This window comes from Amblyomma mixtum, chromosome 2 (assembly GCF_055824585.1).
Source record: "Amblyomma mixtum isolate Tamu chromosome 2, ASM5582458v1, whole genome shotgun sequence".
NCBI lineage: Eukaryota > Metazoa > Arthropoda > Arachnida > Ixodida > Ixodidae > Amblyomma > Amblyomma mixtum.
The window spans coordinates 73,185,840-73,207,419 of record NC_143013.1 but is presented as its reverse complement, the minus strand read 5'-3'; the positions used below and the strand labels follow the sequence as shown (position 1 = coordinate 73,207,419).

The 21,580-nt window shown below is 48.3% G+C and overlaps 1 protein-coding gene across 1 annotated transcript; it reads left to right on the top strand.

The window, feature by feature from the left end:
* The first annotated feature begins 9,610 nt into the window (after positions 1–9,610).
* Positions 9,611–20,179, top strand: LOC149359728 (glutamate receptor-like). The gene is made up of 8 exons (XM_089567735.1): positions 9,611–9,658; positions 10,333–10,475; positions 11,708–11,798; positions 12,403–12,564; positions 14,202–14,364; positions 15,828–16,045; positions 17,889–18,175; positions 19,871–20,179. The coding sequence occupies exons 1-8, from the start codon at positions 9,611–9,613 to the stop codon at positions 20,157–20,159; spliced, it is 1,401 nt and encodes a 466-aa protein (XP_089423861.1). The 3' UTR covers positions 20,160–20,179.
* Positions 20,180–21,580: the final 1,401 nt, after the last annotated feature.

Below are 21,580 nucleotides of genomic sequence, written 5' to 3'. Positions count from 1 at the left end.
CAATGAACGCCACACCAGAGGTCAAGCTAAAGGTCAAACGTGGATCCGCCGGAACGACGCTGAAGGCTCAAAACCTAGCGCAGTATTGCTTTCGCAGTAAAAACTAATAGCCACCTTTCAGCACGAACCCCCATGCTCTCTTAACTTTTTTTTTAATTTATATCCCAGGCGACAGTTCATGGGCGCTTATAGATAGATGTTAGATGGTTTGTTGTACAAATATAGGAAGTTTCATTTCCCGCCTCACACTACCGTACGCAAGTCAGGCGTTTTAAATCAACCACAGATTTGTTTTATTGGCTGCTGAATTCCCCATAACAGGACTGACGTATAAATATGCACGGCCGAATTTTCATGCTAACTTTAGAAACACACTGCGCAGTCATCTAGTCTGGCTGTGTAGCGTGTGTGTGTTTCGCCCTACGACTCGAGCTTTACTCCCTTTTCCATCGTTTACGGAATGTAGATTCCCCGGATACATGAATTCATCTGCTACATTAAAAAAAAAGTTTTAATATGCTTGGGAGTAATAAGGGAGTAATTACTCTGGTGACTCTTGTAAACTGTGCTCGTGAGTCTCAGAAATAGCGCTAAACAGGTAGACAGAACTCAAGTAAAAAATGACTAAGTTTAATTGCTAAAAAAAATACAGCCCCTGCTATGTTCTCACGGATCTATGTGTCTCTGCTCACTGTCTCTTTGTCTTTTATTTTTGGTAGTTTGGTTGCTCCCTGCTGATTTTTCCTCCGGAGCCCTCCACTACGGCGTCTTTTATAGCGTTAGTCGCTTTGGGACGTTAAACCCCATAAACCAAACCAAACCAAACCAAACCAATTTCATCCCGATATCTTAGTGCTTACGACTTCTGGTGAGCGAGTGTGGCTGTTTCTAACTACTTCACCGCACATCTTTCAAACGTAGCTTCATGCACGGGTAACATCACGCTGCTGGCAAGATTTTTTCAATCAGTTTTTTTCTGTCAATTCTGCTTTTTCTTCAACGCGACTGATTTCTGCGCATCCCCTCAATGTGCCCTCGCGAAGGCATATACTAGGCGCTCGCTACTTATTTTGATTGTGTTTAATAATAGTATGTATGATTGGTTATCAGGAAATGAAAGACTCAGTAAAGGTTGGAAGGGTACTCCCAATCAGACAATCTGGCCATTACATTCAAACAAATCACCGATTACTACAAGGAGGAGCACCGGCGCTACCCGGCCCCTTGTAAGGGTCTGGATCGCGCTGACGAGCGCCTCCTCATCAAAATTCTTACTAACACTGTACTGTGCCCGGCGGTGCTTAAACATTTCAATACATCATTTGATGGCGCGTGCCAGTTCTGTGGGGAGGTGGCTGACACCTTCCACATGGTTTGGGCGTGTCAGTCAAACCCATCTATCCCCCCCAACCCCAACCCCACCAGAGAGGACTGGGAGGCGGCCCTGCTCGGCTGTCAGGACCTAAAGACCCAAAAGGCCTTGGTTCATCGGACGCGGGCGGCGTTGCTTGCCAATGGGGCCCCGGAATAGGGGCTCCACCTAGTATTGTTAGGGGAAAGGGCCAATAGGGCCTACCCCAATCACCTCTCTGTAAATATTTATTGTATTATAAATGTTTTTCACCACCACCACCACCGTAAGAGAAGGGAGGAAGGAGGGAGTGTAAGAAGTCGGAGAGAAAGAGGTGCCTGAGTGGAGGTCTCCGGAATAATTTCGACCATCTGGGGATCTTTAACGTGCACCGACATCGCACAGCACACGGGCGCCTTAGTAAGCATAAGATCACTGAGTGTTTTACCTCCTGTCCTCAAAAAGTAAACACTTCCCTAATAGGGCCAACCGCATTCCATTATCTCCTCCCCTTTTATCCGTCCCTTATACTCTTGTGTTATCTCCCTATTATCTTGTTTTGTTTACAGCAACCGCGGTATAGAGGATTTTGCGGTGAAAGGCATCGCTGCTGAAGCATGCTGTAACCAAAATCTTTCGCGTTCACCTGTTAGGAGACGCGGCTGTAATCCAAGTTGGCCTGAGATGCAATAGCCACGAGTCGCAGGGAATTCAGGATATACCGAGAATTCTTCCCCTCCAGTCATGTGATTTAAGACGGTCCAGGTACCCTCTACAGTCACAGTATATCTCATTTGCGAGGGCTCCTGAAAAATTTAGCAGAGGCTTAGCTTGGTTAAGCCCGGTAAGTTGCGAAAGCAATAGCCCTGGCTGCGCCTGGTTTGGCTGGCGGTGTGTCTTGGTAGTGCTCTTAGTAAAGCTTATGTTTATGCATGTGGGTTCAATCCAACCAGCGCAGTACTCACACTTTTACCCTACTGAAAGCAACAACGCTACAAGTCGCACGCATGATCACCCGCATCACCAACAGGCGACATGGCATGCGTGAAGAGGACACACTAAAACTAGTCAGAAGCCTAGTAGTTAGTCGAATCACGTACAGCCTACCCTACCAGTGCCTCAACAAAAATGAAATACAACAAGCGGATGCCCTGCTACGCAAAGCGTATAAGACAGCGCTCCGACTACCACGCAACACGTCTACAGAAAAGCTCATGGCCCTGGGATTACACAACACCTTTGAGGAGCTACGAGAGGCGCAGCTTGAGTCGCAAAAACTCAGGCTGTTGCAAACGACAGGAAGAGCGCTCCTGCAGAGGCTTGGATACCGCGAGCAGATGCGAGAAATGTCGAGGACGGCAACGATCCCCGACGAGCTTCGCAAGACCCTCAAGGTAGCGCCAATACCAAAAAACATGGATCCCAACCTCCATCGAGGCAGAAGAGAAGCGAGGGCCGAATTCATCGAGCAAACATACGCTCCTCAAGCCACGACCCTGTATACAGACGCGTCTTGGAGAGGAGGAGATACCAAAATCGCTGTAGCGGCGGTGGTCGATTCGTCTTTACGCGAAATGACCAGCGCGTCTCGCCGAGGCTGCACAGCTGCAGAGTCCGAGGAAGTAGCCGTTGCTCTAGCGGTGGCGGAGGGCTATAGAACCGGGCGGTCACTAACAATACTCACGGACTCTCAAACAGCCTGCCGAAATTACATGAATGGCAGGATAGGTCGTCACGCGCTCCGTATACTCGTCGAAGCGAGCGACAGAATTAAAAACCGGGAAGAACAAAACGACAAGATCCGACACAAAATTGTGTGGGTACCGGGGCACACGGGGGTGGCAGGGAACCGAGAGGCCGACAGGATAGCTCGAGGATACATTACTTTCCGAGGTTCCGACGAGACCGCGGAACTCGCGCCAGCACCCAGGGAATACTCGGCCATACTACAAAACTATAGAGGCAGAAGAATGCGATATCCCCCACCGCACAAATCTCTCATTCAACTACATAAAACAATTTCTTACAGACCGTCAAGCCTACATACGCATACAAGATACGGAACACGGGCCATACACCATCGGCTCGAGGGGAACACCTCAAGGCGCGGTCCTGTCTCCCCTCCTCTTCAATTTGGCAATGCTTCATCTTCCCTCCAAATTGTCTTCTTTGCCCGGGATACATCACGCTCTTTATGCGGATGACATTACAATCCGGGCCACGCAAGGTAACCTGGGGCACATGGAATCCTGCCTGCAAGCAGCGGCGACCCTAGTCGACGACTGCGCGGCCTACTGCGGACTCCAGTGCGCCCCATCTAAATCAGAATTTTGTGCACATACGTCCCTCCCCTCGGGACACAATTCCGCTTTGCATCAGTCTCCCCTCGGGACCGATCCGGGAGTCCAAGGAGATCCGCGTCCTTGGTCTCTTCATACACCATCAACGCAGGGTCGACACTACCCTAGCCAAACTTCGCACAGTGGGAGACCAGGTGGGCCGCATGGTCCGCCGGGTCTCCAACAAGCGGGGCGGATTACGAAGCAAGGATGCACTGCGGCTTGCCCATGCTTTCGTGACGAGTAGAATCCTCTACTCAACCCCCTACTTGCACCTGCGCAAACATGATGATGACCAACTGGAGGTCATCCACCGGAAAGTCATCAAGCGGGCTCTCGACCTCCCGGTCACCACGTCCAACCAGCGACTTCTGGCTTTGGGCGTGGTGAACACATTCCGGGAGCTTCGAGAAGCCCACTTAGTCAACCAATACACACGTCTTGCACAGACCACGTCCGGTCGCCGCCTCTTGGACCGGCTACACATCAAATATAACTACCACATTGAGGAAAGGGAGAGAGTGCCAGAACCCTGGAGACGCGCCCTCCGGGTCCGACCCCTTCCCCGCAACATGTCCAGAGAAGACCATAGCGGTCGTCGCCAGGCGCGCGCGGAAGCGTTGGCGCGATACTATGGTAACCAAGAACACGTGTATTACGTGGACGTTACCGGCCCACACCACGGGGGGTGGTACACGGCCGCAGTCGTACACAACACAAACACAGTTAACGGGCTGACTTTCAAAGCCTACAACGCAACACACGCGGAGGAGATTGCCATTGCTCTGGCTCTCACGAATCCCAAGTCAAAACACATCATCACCGACTCGCGAGGGGCCTGTCGGAACTACGAGTTGGGCTGGGCTCCCCCGCTTGCCTGGCGCATATTGGAATATAGCTGCCGATGCGAAGATCCAACTCCACGCAACCTGATTTGGGCCCCCGGTCACCAGGGCCTACAGGGAAACGAACAGGCCGATCAGGCCGCCCGCGCACTCTCTCCCCGGGCTATCTCCCTGTCCTTGGAAGCCTACTCCCAATCAGACAATCTGGCCCTTACATTCAAACACATCACCGATTACTACAAGGAGGAGCACCGGCGCTACCCGGCCCCTTGTAAGGGACTGGATCGCGCTGACGAGCGCCTCCTCATCAAAATTCTTACTAACACTGTAATGTGCCCGGCGGTACTTAAACATTTCAACGAATCCTTTGATGGCACGTGCCAGTTCTGTGGGGAGGTGGCTGACACCTTCCACATGGTTTGGGCGTGTCAATCCAACCCATCTATCCCCCCCAACCCCAACCCCACCAGAGAGGACTGGGAGGCGGCCCTGCTCGGCTGTCAGGACCTAAAGACCCAAAAGGCCTTGGTTCACCGGACGCGGGCGGCGTTGCTTGTCAATGGGGCCCCGGAATAGGGGCTCCACCTAGTATTGTTAGGGGAAAGGGCCAATGGGGTCTACCCCAATCACCTCTCTGTAAATATTTATTGCACTATAAATGTTTTTCACCACCACCACCACCAGCAGAGAGGAAGCTGTCACTTGGAGACAATTACAAGCAGGCTCTTTCCCAAAACTACATATACTAAACAAAATGCACCCTACGATATACACGAAAAATGTCCCTGGTGCGACGAAAAACCTACACTATACCACATCACATGGGCCTGCCAAAACATAGACGTGGTCCCCAAAATAGAAAACCCGAGTGCGGAGCAGTGGGAGACTCTGCTGTCTAGCGACCGCTGCGAAGACCAACAAGGTCTGGTACAGCGAGCTCAACGGGCGGCAGTGGCCAGCGGAGCCCTGGACTGAGGGCAACCGACCACTGATTAGAGGCGGACGACTTCGACAGAGAAGGCTCATGGGGGTAGAACCAAGACGTCTCTGAAGATGCCCCCAAACCGCAGGAAAAACCATTAGTGTAAATAAAGTTTTCCCTTTTCCCTTCCCATTTGTTTTACATGGCATTATACTCACCACACGAGGGCCCCCACGTGCTGGGAGATTTATGCGTGCCTCGGTCGGCAAAACGAGCGGCTGACGCTAACGGATGATTGTCCAGAAGCTTCCCTCTTCTTTCACTCCCACTTCCTCCCTTCCTGTATGGTGCGGTTCGGGGGTCCACCGAGATGACAGAGAATTTCCTTTCCTCAAAAAGCATTGCGTTCAAAGGGCAAGGCATCGCGCCGAACGGGTGGTGGCGTTCCTCCCTTCCTGTGGTTCGGGTATCCACCGAGATGACAGAGAATTACTGCGCCATGCCTTGCCCTTTGAACGCAGCGCTTTTTGAGGAAAGAAAATGGCGCAGTAATTCTCTGTCATCTCGGTGGACACCCCACCGCTAAGCGCGCCGCGCGCGGCAGGAGCAGGATTAAGGCCGCACTTGGTAGCTGCGGCCTCGCTACGCGACGGCGCAAGTTGGAGCCCCGCTCTTGCAGCTGTGACGTCAGACCGCTAAGCGCGCCGCGCGTAGCAGGAGCAGGAGTTAGGCCGCGCTTGGTAGCTGCGGCCTCGCTACGCGACGGCGCGAGTTGGGCCCCTGGTTTTTGCGGCAGATGGCCTGACGTCACAGCAGGGGGTCATGCTAAAGGTCCTTGGTAGCTACCGGCCTCGCTACGCGATGGGCTGAAAGCACAACTACTATTGCTTTCGCAATAATGCATGAATGAGGTAGAAGGCGGATATGGCCAGTAGGCAGCCCCGTGCAATTTCCTTTTCATCCTTCTCTCAGTCAGTCACAAGAAGGCGAATATGGCACACTGATAGTTGTAGCGTTTTCGCTCCAAGCTAGAGAGAAATGTCTACAAGTTCTTTCGCTTTAAATCTCTCGGTGTTTGTGTTCACTGAAAAGGAAAAAATTGGAGGCTTATCAAGGTTAAGCCCAGTGGATGCGAAGCACGGCGGGCGCGCGCCGCTTCATCCCTGGCGTGACGTCACATATCACGTGATGCAGCGATGGTGGCGCCGCCGCCGGGTCACGCGCGACGGCGCGAACCGAAGCGTGGAGGCCTCCGCCGGGCGACGTCCGACGGCGCGATATGAGGCCCCATCTGCAGCCGGTGTGACGTCATCACGTGACGTCACATCATATGATCTCACTTCAAGGTCAATGGTGGCCACCGCCGGGAGGCGACCGACGGCGCGATATGAGGCCCCATCTGCAGCCGGTGTGACGTCATCACGTGACGTCATGTCACGTGACCTACTTGAAGGTCAATGGTGGCCACCGCCGGGAGGCGACCGACGGCGCGATATGAGGTCCCACCTGCAGCCGGTGTGACGTCATCACGTGACGTCATGTCACGTGACCCCACTTCAGGGTCAATGGTGGCCACCGCCGGGCGTCGCGCGAAGGCCCGAAACCTACGTTAATATGCTTCGCATAAAAAAAACATGGTTGGTTGGTTGGTTATGGGGTTTAACGTCCCAAAGCGACTAAGGCTATGAGAGACGCCGTAGTGGAGGGCTCCGGAAATTTCGACCACCTGGGGTTCTCTAACGTGCACTGACATCGCGCAGTACACGGGCCTCGAATTTCTCCTCCAAAGAAATTCAACCGCCGCGGCCGGGACCGAACCCGCGTCTTTCGGGTCAGCAGCCGAGCACCATAACCACTGAGCCACCGCGGCGGCACTGTGTGTGTGTGTGTGTGCGTGTGTGTGTCTGTGCGTGTGTGTGTGCGTGTGTGTGCGTGCGCGTGTGTATGTGTGCGCGTGCGTGTGTGTGTGTGTGTGTGCGCGTGCGTGTGTGTGTGCGCGTGCGTGTGTGTGCGCGTGCGTGCGTGCGTGCGTGCGCGCGCGCGGCCGCTTTCGAGCCGTGAGCCAGTGAAAGAAACCGGTGGGCGCAAGTGATCGAATGCTTTGTGAGGAATGTATAGCAGTTTTTTCCCTTGTTAAAATCGTTAGCTGTGTGAGCGAGACGTATTAAGAAAAGTTATGACAAGAGAAGCTCTCACAAAAGTTACTTCAGAAAAACTAGATTAATAATTTGCACTCTGATTAGCGGGCGTCCCCTCTAGCTACACAGGTTTCCATGGTTCCAGCGAAGCGGATTTTAGGAATCTCGCTCGCAAGGCAGCCACCTTCCGACGCGTGTAAATCCACCGCAAATAGTTCCAGGAAAACATGAATACCCCTTTGCAAAGCTCTAGATTCGACGAACGTAAAAACTTTGTCACTCTTCGCCGGCCGTGTTTTCAGCGCTAACCGCTCGTGTGTGGAGGCCATCTAGTTGTTTACGGGTAGCCCGTCCTTGAAGAGCTTTCTTTTTTGCGAATTTCGGAACGAGGACTGAAAAGCACTTTCCGGGCAGCTTTTTCGCTGCCGGAGGCACATGAAGAGGACAGGATCTTTCAGACTGCGTGAAATGCTGTCGCAGCAAATTCGCGGTGCTTTGAAAGGTACGGTTATTTTATCTAGTGTTTTCATGTTTCTTACTTTATTACTTCCCGGGCTTGCAGAGATTCTGCAGACTGGCGCGTGTATTGTATACATAATGACACATAACGCTTCCTTAAAGCATCCGTGGCAGCTTTTTCCATGCCGATAGAATTCGCAAACGACTAATCCTTGGGAAAAGAGCGCCTGTCGTCGTTGCCGGAGCTTCATACGAATGCTGTACTCGTGAAAGCCTCGCCGGCAGCATGAGAAAGCTTAGTACACAATACAGCAACTCGAATGAAGGTTTCGCCTGCAATAAAAGTAAACAAATAGTGAAATGAACGAGCTCACAAGAAACTATGAAAAATTTTAAATGGAAGACATGTTCACAGCCTTGTTTTTGTTTTTAAAATTTCTGTTCGTTTTTGAAAAGGAGAAGAATGGGACATATAAATTACAATATTGTCACGAAGCTTCGTTTTTGTTTTTATTCTTCCTCTATTTCTGTTTTGTTTATATCCGGTGGCGCATCTGTTTATCGCTTTGTTTTCTAGGTAAGCAGGAACCAGAGCTCTCCCAAAAATCATAATCATGCGCTGCTGTTTCCATGATGTAAAATTATGAACCGTGTCCCCGATACATCGATGTGATCATTCCTGCCGGTCTATGCCTTTTTGTTGGTTGGCAATCCAGGTACTTGTTTGGGTTAATAGCATTGTGCATTAATCACGGCGGTGCAAATCATTGTGATTTTAAAGGTTTGAATGTTATTTACATAAAAATCACAATGGCAGTAGCTCGAAATGAAGGTTTAGTTTTCAGTAAGCGAGTTTTCTTTCTTTGCCTTCACATACGGTGCTCGAGCCAGATTTTTTGTTGGTATTCCTTCACATCTTTCCCAGAAACAAAGTATAGCCCAGGCAGGAGAACTCTTCGACCTGCTGACATCAAATTTTTCATTCATTTGGAGCAAAATCTTGTGAACTTTAATTCAGCGCTTTTTGGTGGCATCATTTTAGAGAATAGATCATTTCTGAAATAATCCGCTAGGCTAAAAGACCATCCGCTCTACCCGTGAAGGGCTGCCATGCCCACTGGTCAAGGGAGGGAAAGTGAGTACATACCTCATCACGTTGGTTGTGATGTGTCTGGACAAGTCGCGGGCAGGCATACACGTCAGCGAGGATTGTTGCGAGCTCTTGAAAAAGACTAATTACTCGAAATTCCTGCGCAAGAGTGCTCGTTTGGATGCTTGTTTATGCTCCTCTTTGAACATGTCTGGGTACAAAATGCCGAGAAAAGTTTTTAAAGTGATGTTCTGACGTCTACGCTGTGCACAAGCGACCATTGCTGGCACCGCTGAAATCACTCTATCGATTCAGAATAAAATTGGCAGTGGTTTAGCTCTGGTTAAACCCGGAGGATTGCGCAAGCAACGAGGAGAGAGAGAGAGGCGATGGAGAGCGCGCGGCAGCGGCGGCGGCCCCGGCACTCCAGCTATGCGCCGCTACTGCGCGTGCGCAACTGGCGAGCATGGCGGCGGAACCTCTGAGTCACCCACGCAGCGACGGCGCGCCAACTGTGAGCCGTGTGACGTCACTGCTTGTCACGCATGCGCAGTATGGCCTTTCCTAGGCTCCGCGAAATGGCTCGGCGACTCGCGTAGTGTTGCTTTCGCAACAAAAGATGAATTCTTCGTTTATCAATTATTACCTCGTGTGCAGTTTCGTTGCTAGTGGTATCTTCTAAAGCCGCAACGAGACGTCGGTTATGCCCTGTTTTCTCTAGCCCTGCTAGCGTCGTATAAGCAGCTAGACTGATGCTGAAATCTCGTTTCTGTTCTACTGCTTCTCACTTACGTTTTTTTTTTTGAAGTACTTGCGTGTCACTGCCATGTTATCATGGCACATTAAAGCCGGGGCAACATTTGAAAGACATTCTAAGCCATGCCCACTTCATGACGAGATCCCTGTGGACGTCTAGGGCTACTTCGTATTCGTTTCTTGGAACTGTTTTTCCTCAAGGTCCTGATTGCCATCTACCAACCCAGCCGTTCGACAGATACCGAAAGATATTCTGGCTGCGAAACTCCTGCATTCTTGCAATGCACTCAATGCTAACCAGATTGTTTTGAAGAACTCCTGGAGGATTATTCAATATGTGCATTTAACAACAAATGTAGTTTCTCTTCTGGTTGCCGCTTTTCAGTTCTTGCGGCTATAGCGAACGAATGGCTGACACGCATTTTACGACAGGCACACACTGAAACTCGTTACAGTGCTGTTCTTGATGCGCAGTACGCCCCGTACCACCTGATCGACTCGCCTGGCTTCAATGTCGACGTCCGAGGTGTCTGCGGCGAGATACTGAAGGCGATCGCGACGTCGCTGAGGACCAAGTAAGGAAAACACACCCACAAGTGAAATGGCGAAAGTAGCACCTTACTGAATGGGCGGACTGGCCTCACATGACCCACTCCAACACAAGCATAAATTAGGCTTAGACCACCTCAATAACTTCAGTTGCAGTGAGGCATTTTTCTTATAAATGAGTTAATTTGCAAAAATTCTCTGAGATCTTTAGCAAAAGCGACGTTTTCCCGAGCATACGATCAGTGACCCAAGTACTGTACGAAAAGGCGAAGGGCAAACGAGAGCACTTAAGCGACAGACAGGTGCAAACCTGTCAATGCGCCGCGAAGGTTCTGAGAACCTTTAAGGGCTGTTTTACAGGAAGAGTCCTTATATACAGCTATGTGTCGTTACTAGCGTGGTCCAAAGAACTGCGCTTCATAATAAGGCCCTCGGTATTGCATGGGAAGCTATGACTGTGTGCCCCATTATATGTGCACTTCTGCCAGAAAGTCACCCCTGTGCAAGTCATCCGCCTGCTGACAGATGACGCGACGATGACTAAATTCTCTATATTGAGTCACGTATCATGCGTGATCTTGCCCTCAGAATCCACGGGGAATTTAAGCGTACAAATTGTGACTTCTGCAAAACATTTTGCGGACCGGTTCTCATGAGCTGAGCGCGGTCGGTAGTTGGCAATGACGAATAATTTGGATCCTCGGCAGCTTAAAGCAGAAATTTCTTAATTTGTAGCGTTAGCTGTAATAAGTTGCATTCGGGGCGGTGTCGGTGTGATCCAAAACTATCCAGCTCAAATATCACTTCGGCGAGGCAGGGGGAGGGGCGAGGGTTAATTCAGGCTCTGTCCTTCAGCGATACGATATTGTGCAGAGTTTAGGCTTACGGGGTACCTACGGAACCCAGCGGCGTAGCAAATATCCTTTTCTCCCTAATTTATTTTTAACTTGTGTTTTACATTAGGCGACCACAAATTCCCGCAGTCTTCTCAATAACAAAGTCTGTTATTTCCCGTGAAACATGGTTGTCACTTTTCGACCATTGAATTAACTGGAAGAGCATATGTTCGTTAAAACGTTTTAGACTTTTGGATTAGTGCCATGGAATACGAGTCGTTAAATCAATACGAAGCCTTTCCTGTAGACGTGCCATACCCCGATATTTATTTATTGTGCGTGAAATACATTGCATTTCCTATGCCGATCCTCGGCATCTGTCTTGGCAACAACATTTTGCGACCCAACCTTTTTGTACGCAGCTACAGTGTCGCATTCCCACCTGATTCATACTGGGGGTTGCTCAAGCCGGATGGAAACTGGACTGGAATACTTGGAATGCTTCAACGAGACGTAAGCGCACCCAGGATGCTTTTTATGCTTTAAGGACATTCAACTAAGTTCGCCATACTATCGACGTTACGTTTCCACAGAGTCCGAAATAGAGTTAGTTTTGCTAATGTCTGTCTGTAGACGCAAGACAATTTTCAGAACATCTTTCAACTTACCCACAGAGGAACGCACTGGATACGCAACATCTGTGCTGTTTTTAAAGCATTACCTGGTACGACACTCAGAGGAAGCCAGCAATAAAAAGAAACATGAAACGAGACTCTGGCACGGCAGACAGGATACGCGACTTAGTTTCCAGACGTCGACAAATATTCATGGAAGTTTCATTGCCATTTGATATTAGTTAAAGGAAAGAACTTTTTTAACCCTGAGCAAAAACAGGTTTCAACTGAACAATAATTCATTATGCCATCGACAGAGTATTAGGAATTTGCAACAAGAAAAAAAAAGGTGTTTCAACTCTTCTCCACGCTTCCTCTCTGAACTTTTGTAAGGAGAATCGTAGCGGCTTTCGTGCACTCCAGTTACAGCTGCGGGTGCCACGTTTTAGACCATGCAGTATGCAAAGAGGTTAACTTTTTTGTGCGTTTTTGTGGTACTGCAGGAAGCGGACCTCGCGTTGGCTACCATCAACCCAACTAGCGAGAAGAAAGATGTCGCTGTCGAGACCGAAACAGTGCTTCCCATCGAACTCATGATTCTTGCCGGCCGTCTCTCCAAGCACCAGAGCAATGTGTTCGGCATCATCCAAGTGCTCACGTGGGAGGTACGTAGCACTCTGTGGCGCCACATTCTCTCTCTCGTGTGTAAATGTAATTATATTGAATTTGAAGGCAAGGAGTGTTAGTTGTACACGCTTAACAAGAATACGCCTATATGAGAGTAAAAAAAAATTCAGGGGACACTTTGGCTCTCTAAAGTGCTGCAAGGCGAAAGCCTTTCCTGGCGCACTGTTTGGAATTGACTGCGAGACCGTTTGTGCTGTACTAGTGGCTTATTTGACTACACACTTTGACTACACATTACAACTACACATATTGACTGCCGACTTTGACTGCTTCTTTAGCACGACTCTCTCTCTGCTTCGGTTAGTTCGGTTGTATCCATGGCTCTGTTAGCAGTAATGAGGTATGTAGTGTGGTCACCACGGACGCTTTGCGCCCCCTTTCGGGGCGGACGACAACTATTTCATTAGTTGTCGTGTGCTCCAAAAGGGGGCGTCAGGCATCCGTGAGTGACCTCATTACTTCGTATCCGCGCATTCTGACGTCATAACAATCTCGACCAACCGAAAAGCGTGACACCTCTGCCGACAACCTTCTGTCGACAACGATGAGGCATTAAAGGCTTTCGCCTTGAAATGGAGCAAGTTGTCCTCTAGCGCACTCTGTGTAATAAGAGAGTGTGCTACAGGATTGATTATTCCCTTTTTACTGCTTTCTGCTCAGAGTGTAGCTTGCGCACTGAAACATGCTGGCATTCGTGCAACTTCAGCTCAAATTAATCAAAAGGGGATCTTGCACTGTCATTATCCACCTACTCCGGGAGCAAACGATTAGAGAAGTGAAGGAATTCGTCCTGTAAAGGAACTGCTTAGATCAAATCCCGTTTAGACTAGCGCCAGTCGCGTCAAAAGTAACCGAAACACGGTCTCATGGTTTAGATGATTGAAATTACTCAGCCTTATGCTAGTGCATAAATGTGACAGTGAAGCAGTCGCTCATAAACGCAGTGTGCCTACTAACAGGAGAATGTCTTGCAAAAATAATTATACAGGGCGGTCAGAAGTTCGCAAGCGGGGGGTGCACTTGTCAGCAGCTTTTATTGTGCCTGTATGTGGTTATGATGACGTATTATCATATCCAATAATTTCTTTGTAGTGTTTATTCATTCAGAATTTTTATGTTGGAATAATTATTGTTCCCGGATTACTACTTTTGTGCTTTGGTGTTGAGATTGTGATCTGCTTTCTTGAACCAATGATTGTGGCCCCCTCCCTTCGTAGCAGTCTCCTAATTAGGACCATTACGGTATTTTTAATAATAAAGGAATAATGCTATTAACATTCTGACACTTAAGACGCCTATGCAGCTGCCAAAGTCCTCAGAGGTGAGAAAAAAATATCGAACATCCCATACAAAGGTTCCGAACTAAGGATATGTTGTAAGTGAACTCCTTCATAGCTAAGAAACAGACAGACCCTACAGCCTAAGTATACTTTTAATGCACCCTGTGGTTTTCGGAGAACTGATCCTGCCCTGAGAATGAACTTGCGATTCACTGCATTGATTGCCGGAACCAAAAACGCAAAACTTCTCTACATAAAAATCGCATCTAATGTCAGGGTCGCATATATACGCTATTGAAGGAACTACTTCTTTTTCGCTTCAAATTTTTCCTCAGGTTTGGCTCCTGTTCGCCTGTAGCATGGGCCTGTCGGCACTGCTCTGGTCTCTCAGCGACTGGGCCCACTGGAAAGCTGCAGGAGAGTCATCGCATGGTTATCTATTCTCAAGAGCATTCAGGCGCCACTTTTGGTCCTTCGTGGAAAGCACTCTCCTCGAAGGTGAGTGGGACGGCCGAAGACATATGCTTCCGCCCATACCTTCCAGTCGCCCTTGAAATGCGCGCATCGCGCATATTTACGACCGGCGGGACGGTGCCGGAAAGCGAGAATTGCGACATACTGTACGGCCTTTCGCCGAACATTCATCATAATTACGCGACATGCCGCTGAAACCATGAACCTCTCGGTGGCTGCCACAAGCACAAAAAATAAATGCTGTCGCGGAAGGGAATGGCTCTGAGCGGCGAAATACATGCGGTTCGCTCTGAAGCTGGACAGTCCGCGATAGGCATCCTTCCGAGTAAATAGGCGTCAGAACGCTGTTACCAAGGCGGAAAGTGCCCCTCTGAAGCATTGACGATCTACGTAGGACGAGCTTTTTATTGTCTGAGTTTCAGAGCGCTAGGCTTTACTTCGAAACAGTTAGAGCACCATTTTGGTGACGACTGGTTCCAGCTGTTATTCTAAGCCAGGCGTCTTGCGGCAAAAATCCATCGGCAGACTAGAAGGAGGTTTCGTAGTAACGGAAACGCAGTTATGCGTGTGCAGTGTATTTTTGTTCATAAACGACAATTTGCTCTCCTTTGCAGGAAACAGTAAGGCGTGAATGAACTTCTTCTGTCTCAGCTGTAGACCGCTTCGCTTTACTTCGAAACTGCCCTGCTTTTGTTATAGCAGCGTGTTGATAACGTCGTGTTCCAGCTAATTTAAGCCAGGAGCCTCACGTCAAAAATCGACCGGCAGACTATTAGAGGGTTTGATACTAACGGAGAGGTAGATATACGTGTGCATGGCAATGCTCCTCATAAATGACAATTTCCTCTTTTCAGTAAAAATTAAGGCGTGATCGCTTCACAATCAGTTTAGTAATTACTTTTCTTTCTTTCTTCCTTTCTTTCTTTCTTACTTTCTTTCTTTCTTTCTTTCTTTATTTCTTTCATTCTTTCTTTCTTTCTTCCTTTCTTTCTTTCTTTCTTTCTTTCTTTCTTTCTTTCTTTCTTTGTTTCTGTCTTTCCTTCTTTCTTTCTGTCTTCCCTTCTTTCTTTCCTTATTTCCTTCGTTCTTCCATTCTTTCTTCCATTCCTTCTTTCTTTCTTCCTTTCTTTCTTTCTTTCTTTCTTTCTTTCTTTCTTTCTTTCTTTCTTTCTTTCTTTCTTTCTTTCTTTCTTGCATTCTTTCTTTCTTTCTTTCATTCTTTCTTTCTTTCTTTCTTCCGTTCTTTCTCTCTTCATTTCTTACTTTCCTTCTTCCTTTCTTTCTGCCCTTCTTTCTTTCTTTCTTTCTTTCCTTCTTTCCTTCTTTCCTTCTTTCTTTCTTCCCTTCTTCCTTTCTTCCTTTCTTTCTTTCTTTCTTTCTTTCATTCTTTCTTTCCTCCTTTTGTTCTTCCCTTCTTATTTTCTTTTTTTCTTTGTCTGTTTTCATATGTGCTGTCGGCAATACCGTCTTCCCCCCGACGACCCCAGCGTCACCGTCGACGCCCCAGCGGGGCTCTGCCCGCATCGTGGTGGGCAGCTTCTGGCTGCTGGTCATCGTGGTCACCACAGTGGTGGCCGGCCAGATGAAGGCCATGATGATGGTGCGCGAGGAGACCGACCGCATCGACAGCATGCGCCACCTCGCGGCCAGGCCCACAATGAAGCCCTACACGCTCGCCGGCAGCGCGGGAGTATCCTCCGTGCGCGTGAGTGTACCACGCCATGCTCTCAAAAGGAAAACGAGCGTTCTTGCGCGCAAACTGCGCTGGAATTAATGCATGTACGCCGAAGGACTGCTAAGGCTTGAGCGATTGGCCTGCACTTCTTCACGATCCGCCTTCCACCAGACGCCGGCGTTGGCGGCGAGTTTACGCTTTAGGCGCCGCCGGCTGGCGGCAGTATTTCCATTTGCATACTGAAGAAATGTGCCGTTTCTCCGGCGCCGTTGTCAGGGCGCGACAGTCGTTGAGCCCACGACGTCTGGCGCATAGTGCCTCTGCAATGAGAGCAACGAGTCTTGAGCACTGTTCGTCTCCGTTCCCATCAGTTTTTGATTGATACTTTATCTCACGCAACTTTCAACCATTGAAATAGTTCGCTTAGAGAGAGGGAGAGATAACGCTATTAATGAGACACCACGTCCGGTGTTAGGAAGCTAGGGCAGCAGTAAAACACTTAATTGCAGGTATGTACAGATAGAAAAACATATGTCTAGAGCGACCGAATTTTGTGTCCTGCAGCTCCCAAAGGCGCTGCGACGAGGAACGCAGAAAATGACGATGAAATCCTGTGATTTTAACTACACATGCTTAATTACAGACCATTTTTAACCAAATGATATCGCTAGATACCGCGTGTGCAGCCCGAAACACGCCCAGAACGTGTTCTGGACGGGTGATTTGCCCTCTTTACTAATAAGAAAGTTTTGGCTGTGTGGTATATGTGAAGAACAGCGCAGTAGTTTCATTGCTGCGATTACAATGCCACCGCGAGTGCTGCTTCGCATTGAACTTCATGTGATTTACATTATCCCATGACCAAGCATGCCAACCGCCTTTAGAGCATCCCTCGGCATGCATTCAAGACTTGCCATGTTCTTATTGCTGTTATTCCACTAGCGACGCAACACACTTCTTTAAGTGCGACTGGATTGAGTCCGGAGTAGCGATGCTTGGCGCATAATGTTAATACCTCGCCAGGCGACTGGCGATAGGCGTCGCATGTTGTGTCGCGTATGCACTCGCACAATGTCATCTTGCCCGATGTCTTTTAGCTTCGTACGAAGTCATTCATCGGCTATTCGTTACTCATAAGAGCCCATGCGGTATCTACTTTTTCAAAATGGTTAATGACGCTGATAGCATGAATGCATTGTACCATTCGAACACGAGAATATGCATATGGGTGTGCGCGCGTGTGTGTGCAATTTTGTCTGTTTTCGATTTAGTAATGTTGATAAATGAGAAATTAATAGTGAAGTTATTTTATGGCTGAAAGATTAGACAGCACAACAAAAATAAAGTAGAAGAAAAACAACCACATGCCGCCGATTGGTCCGACCCCAGGGTCTTAGAATATGTGTGTGTGTATGTAACACTGTGCCAGATAACGCCATATGTTACGCGGTGAGAGGTGATGTTCTCCTTTGGCTGTCAGCAGCATTTTGCTTTTCTGCGTAAACGTGTAGTTGCAGATTGAATATCTGAGTGCGCATTACCTCTGAGGTAATGTGATTTTGAGCGCAGCCATTTTCGCTGCGTGTTTAGCAGCCGCGTCTGTTCCACTCATCGCGATGGAAAAAGTGCCCGGATGTACCATGACACGCTTTTCCGTTGCTCTCATATAGCCGACATCATCCGGCCACGGAAAGGGCGGGATGAACAAGGAGTCTAACTTGCTCCTTAGCCGACAGATGATCTAGTCATTCGAGGCGAAACGTGGGGAAATTTTCATAAGTACACGAGAAATTACCTCTATAAAGCAGAATTCTTGAGTGCACAGAACGCCTACGCGGTACCGAAGTGAAGGTTTCTCTTGTCCTCGACGCAGGACTCGAATGACCCCGACTACCAGAAGGTGTGGCGCATGATGCAGAAGTACAAGTCCGACCAGCCCACCTCCGTGGTGCTAGCGGACAAGACCATGCGAGAGGTGGTTACCGGCAGGGCGGTGCTCATCCTGAGCCGTGCCAGTGTCGCCGCGAGAGCCACAGCCGCGTGCGCCAGCTTCAATCGCGGAGAATTCTACCTGGCCCAGGAGCCCATGTTCAAGTTCAACTCGGTCTTCTACCTCAGCAAGCGCCTCTCAGCCGACCGTAGGCGGGACATCAACAACAGGTCTCTGCTACGAAGACTTCGGAATCACTATACTATACTTACAGTTTATGATCCAGAATCAGAAACAGCAATCGAGCAAAGAGAAAAAAAAGGCAAGAGGACAAGAATAGTACCGACTACGAATGCTGATGTCCTGTTTAAAAGCTACCTTTAGCCACTTAGTTTACCGTGGTTTTAGCCGTGCTCCTTCCTTTTGAAGACACGAAGGTCAAGTTTTCGTACGAGGACCGAGGAGCTATGCTTATTTTCAAATATCGGTAAGGAGGGGGATACCGCTGCCATGAAACGCGGAGATGCCAGCGTACTTGTGCTAGTATGGTCGTTAATCATTTCCGCAATCACGCTAATCTTGTAACCAAATTTTATGTTTTCTCTTCTTGCATGTTTACAAGAGAGAACCGGTTGTACTAATCACGGAGTTCAAAAAGAAAAAGAAAAAGAAAAGAGGGAGCTCTCTGTTGTATCTGTTGTAGCATTACTCTTTACCTTTCTTTTTTTCATCTTTTATTTCGTGCTTGAAATACCCTGCTAGCGATCAATTTCTTCAGGCTAGAACTGTTCGCTTCAAAACACAGCTGTTATTCGCTGCTTCAGCAGAAAATTGTAATGCAAAGCAGTTCGGCCTCTTCACAGGACGTTTCTTGCCGTGCTGGCTTCGTCTTGTTTTAACAAAGGATACAATACCCCTCGTGGCGCGTCATAGCATGAAGTGAAGCGTGAAACTCTCTTGCGTATCTTAAGTAACAGTGTAGTTTTTTTTTTTTTTTTTTTGCCGTGGGCCTCCGTTGCACACTATTGAGAGTCAGCATAAATTAGGTAACTGCGTCACTTTATATCGGCTGCTCAAAGTGAGGCTGGAACCTGACATACAAATGAGTGAGTTGTTTGAAAGAGGCCTATATACTTAACCCAATCGGCAGCTACATCGAATTCTTTAGTATTTCGGAATGATGTGGGCTGCTGCAACCTGTTACAAAAAATAACTCTTATAAAGTAGAGCCACCGATGAGAGGTCGAAAATGGGAACGGCACTTGTTTTCATCGAATTTTCGCTTTTCTAGATAGATAGATACACAGAGAGGGAAAGGCAGGAATGTTAACCAGAAAGGATTCCGGTTGGCTACCCAGCACAGGGGAAGGGAATGAGGGGATTAAAGAGGGAAGAGAGAAGGAACGGGAGACAGTCACAATCTGTCAATCAAGGCAGTCTCTCTCAAAAAACCTTGTAAGCCTTGATGGAAGTGGACTGTTGTCGCCACAGACTGAGGATCTTGGCCTCTGTGAAAGGGCGAGAATCAAGGCGGTCCAGAGCACATCGCAGCTTATGTCTTTCGGTCACAAAGACAGGGCACTCACACAAGAGATGAGCGATTGTCTCTTCACAGGCACAGTTTACACAAGAAGGGCTGTCGGCCATGGCGATCCGGCCAGCAGGAGGCGACCGTTACTCTTGATTTTGGCGTGTTAGTCACCGCAACAGGGCCTGAATCTTCGGTAGATCAACCAAACTCATTCAATCAAGTTAGAGCGGATGTTACTCTTTTAAATTACTAGCAAGTTGACCGGTCAATTTTGCGGCATCCAGAATGGTTGATTTTCATGGTGTTCGAATTAGATCATGGATTTCGCATCAAATACAGCTGGTCCTAACTAGCGCCAACCCGCCCAAAGTTTACTGTGAAACCGATCATGCAGGATTCTGTGGCTTCGTGAGACTGGCCTGATAGCCAAATGGTGGAAGGAGTCTTCCGGCAACTGGGAGGGCTGCGGCCAAGCCATCAGTGACGGCCGCCTCACGTTCGCCGACTTCAAGGACCTGCTGCTGTTCTGGTTGGCCATGCTAGGTGCTGCTACGGTCGTGTTTCTCCTGGAGGGCGCATCTGGTGTGCTCTGCTCCCGGGATGGGGCGCGACAATCTTTGATTGCAATAACTAGACCACTTCAACGCAGCCACGCGCGCCGAGGAAAGAATACTACCGACTAAATTTTAGCTACGTGCATGAAAAGATATACCCTAACCTTCGTTTCAGTTTCAGTACTACCACATAGGTCGTACTAAAGAGACAAAGATAATAAGTGTCACACAGCCATTTCCGCACGTAGCAGGTTTTTCTTTATGCGCAGAAAGCACTCGTTCTTAGCATAGAAATGCACTTCATGGCGTACATGTCATCTCTTAACCAAGTTTCATGTACATGATTCGCGTCAACGTTCTTGCGTCTCCATTGTACAGAGCTCATCTAGGCAATATTATAAACGTGCTATCTTTAAAGGGGTACACTGTCTGCACAGCACGTGTAGCGTAAAAGCAGAAATCTGGGCTTGTCTCTGCTCTACCCTTGAATACACTGCTGAAACGTTTACACAAGGAGAAAAAAAGGACAAAAATACGACGCACAAGAGCGCCTGTAACGTGCGCACTGCCCACTTGCAGAACGAGGCAGGATGCTGTGAAATTGACAATGGGCTCATTACTTGAAAAAGTATCTTCAATACCGACACCCGATGGCCTGAAGAATTGTATTCCCGATAGCGATACAAGTTACCGAATCAAAATTGGTTTCCGATACAGATATTCCGTACTGTATTGCCGATACTTCAATACACCACTCATATCGCCAATATTAATAAAGCTGGTAATACGATTTGCTAAGGGAAGAAATTTCTCGGTGCTTTCTGGAATTTTTAGTGTGTTTTATATAGCGTACTGTATCTGAAAGGGATTAAACGAATCCGGCCGCATGGATTTCTCCCATTTCTTTAGGCTCCACTGTCACCGCGGCTGGTTTCTTTAAAACCTTAGCATTGGAATGACACCATAGTGACGTTGAAACGATTACTTCCGTAAGAAGCCTCGCAACGACTTTTTTTTTTTTTTTGAAGCTAATATTCTTCATACGAACCGATCTTTGATCACTTGTGTTCTTCATGCGTACTGATCTCTGAGCACTTGTGTTCTTCATGCGAACCGATCTCTGAGCACTTGACTACGTACGAATAAACCTGAAACTGTTTCTGTTGCCCTTCATTTGTTACCGCAGTATTTAACGGTTGTCTCTGCCTTTGCCCTGTACTCAAGTGTAAGCTGAACAGATATTTCCCAACGCTATGTTTAATAGGCGTTCGAAGTTGAACATTTTTCGTTAGAGGCTAGAAGGAGAACAACACATAATAATAAGGCTGAAAGTTTTTGTCACGCAAAGCACATCTTGCTAATCTCTGTTGTTCAGCCGTTTTTTTTTTATATTACTTCATGGTAGTAAGAGCATTTCCTCAAAGCGTCGGTCCGAAAGAGCCTCGCGATTCGGACTTGCTTTAAGCGAAACAAATAAAAAACGCCTCTGTATACAGGAGCACAGAGGCACGTTGTCGTGCTTTATTTTATGAAGGTGGCTTTTAGCGCGA

Bases quoted from the DNA above. Each gene is read 5' to 3' on its own strand.
- LOC149359728 (XM_089567735.1), top strand. From the start codon at position 9,611: ATGGCGGCGGAACCTCTGAGTCACCCACGCAGCGACGGCGCGCCAACT. The intron at 12,565-14,201 runs GTACGTAGCACT...ATTTTTCCTCAG, and splicing joins TCCAAGTGCTCACGTGGGAG to GTTTGGCTCCTGTTCGCCTG. The intron at 14,365-15,827 runs GTGAGTGGGACG...CGACGACCCCAG, and splicing joins GGAAAGCACTCTCCTCGAAG to CGTCACCGTCGACGCCCCAG.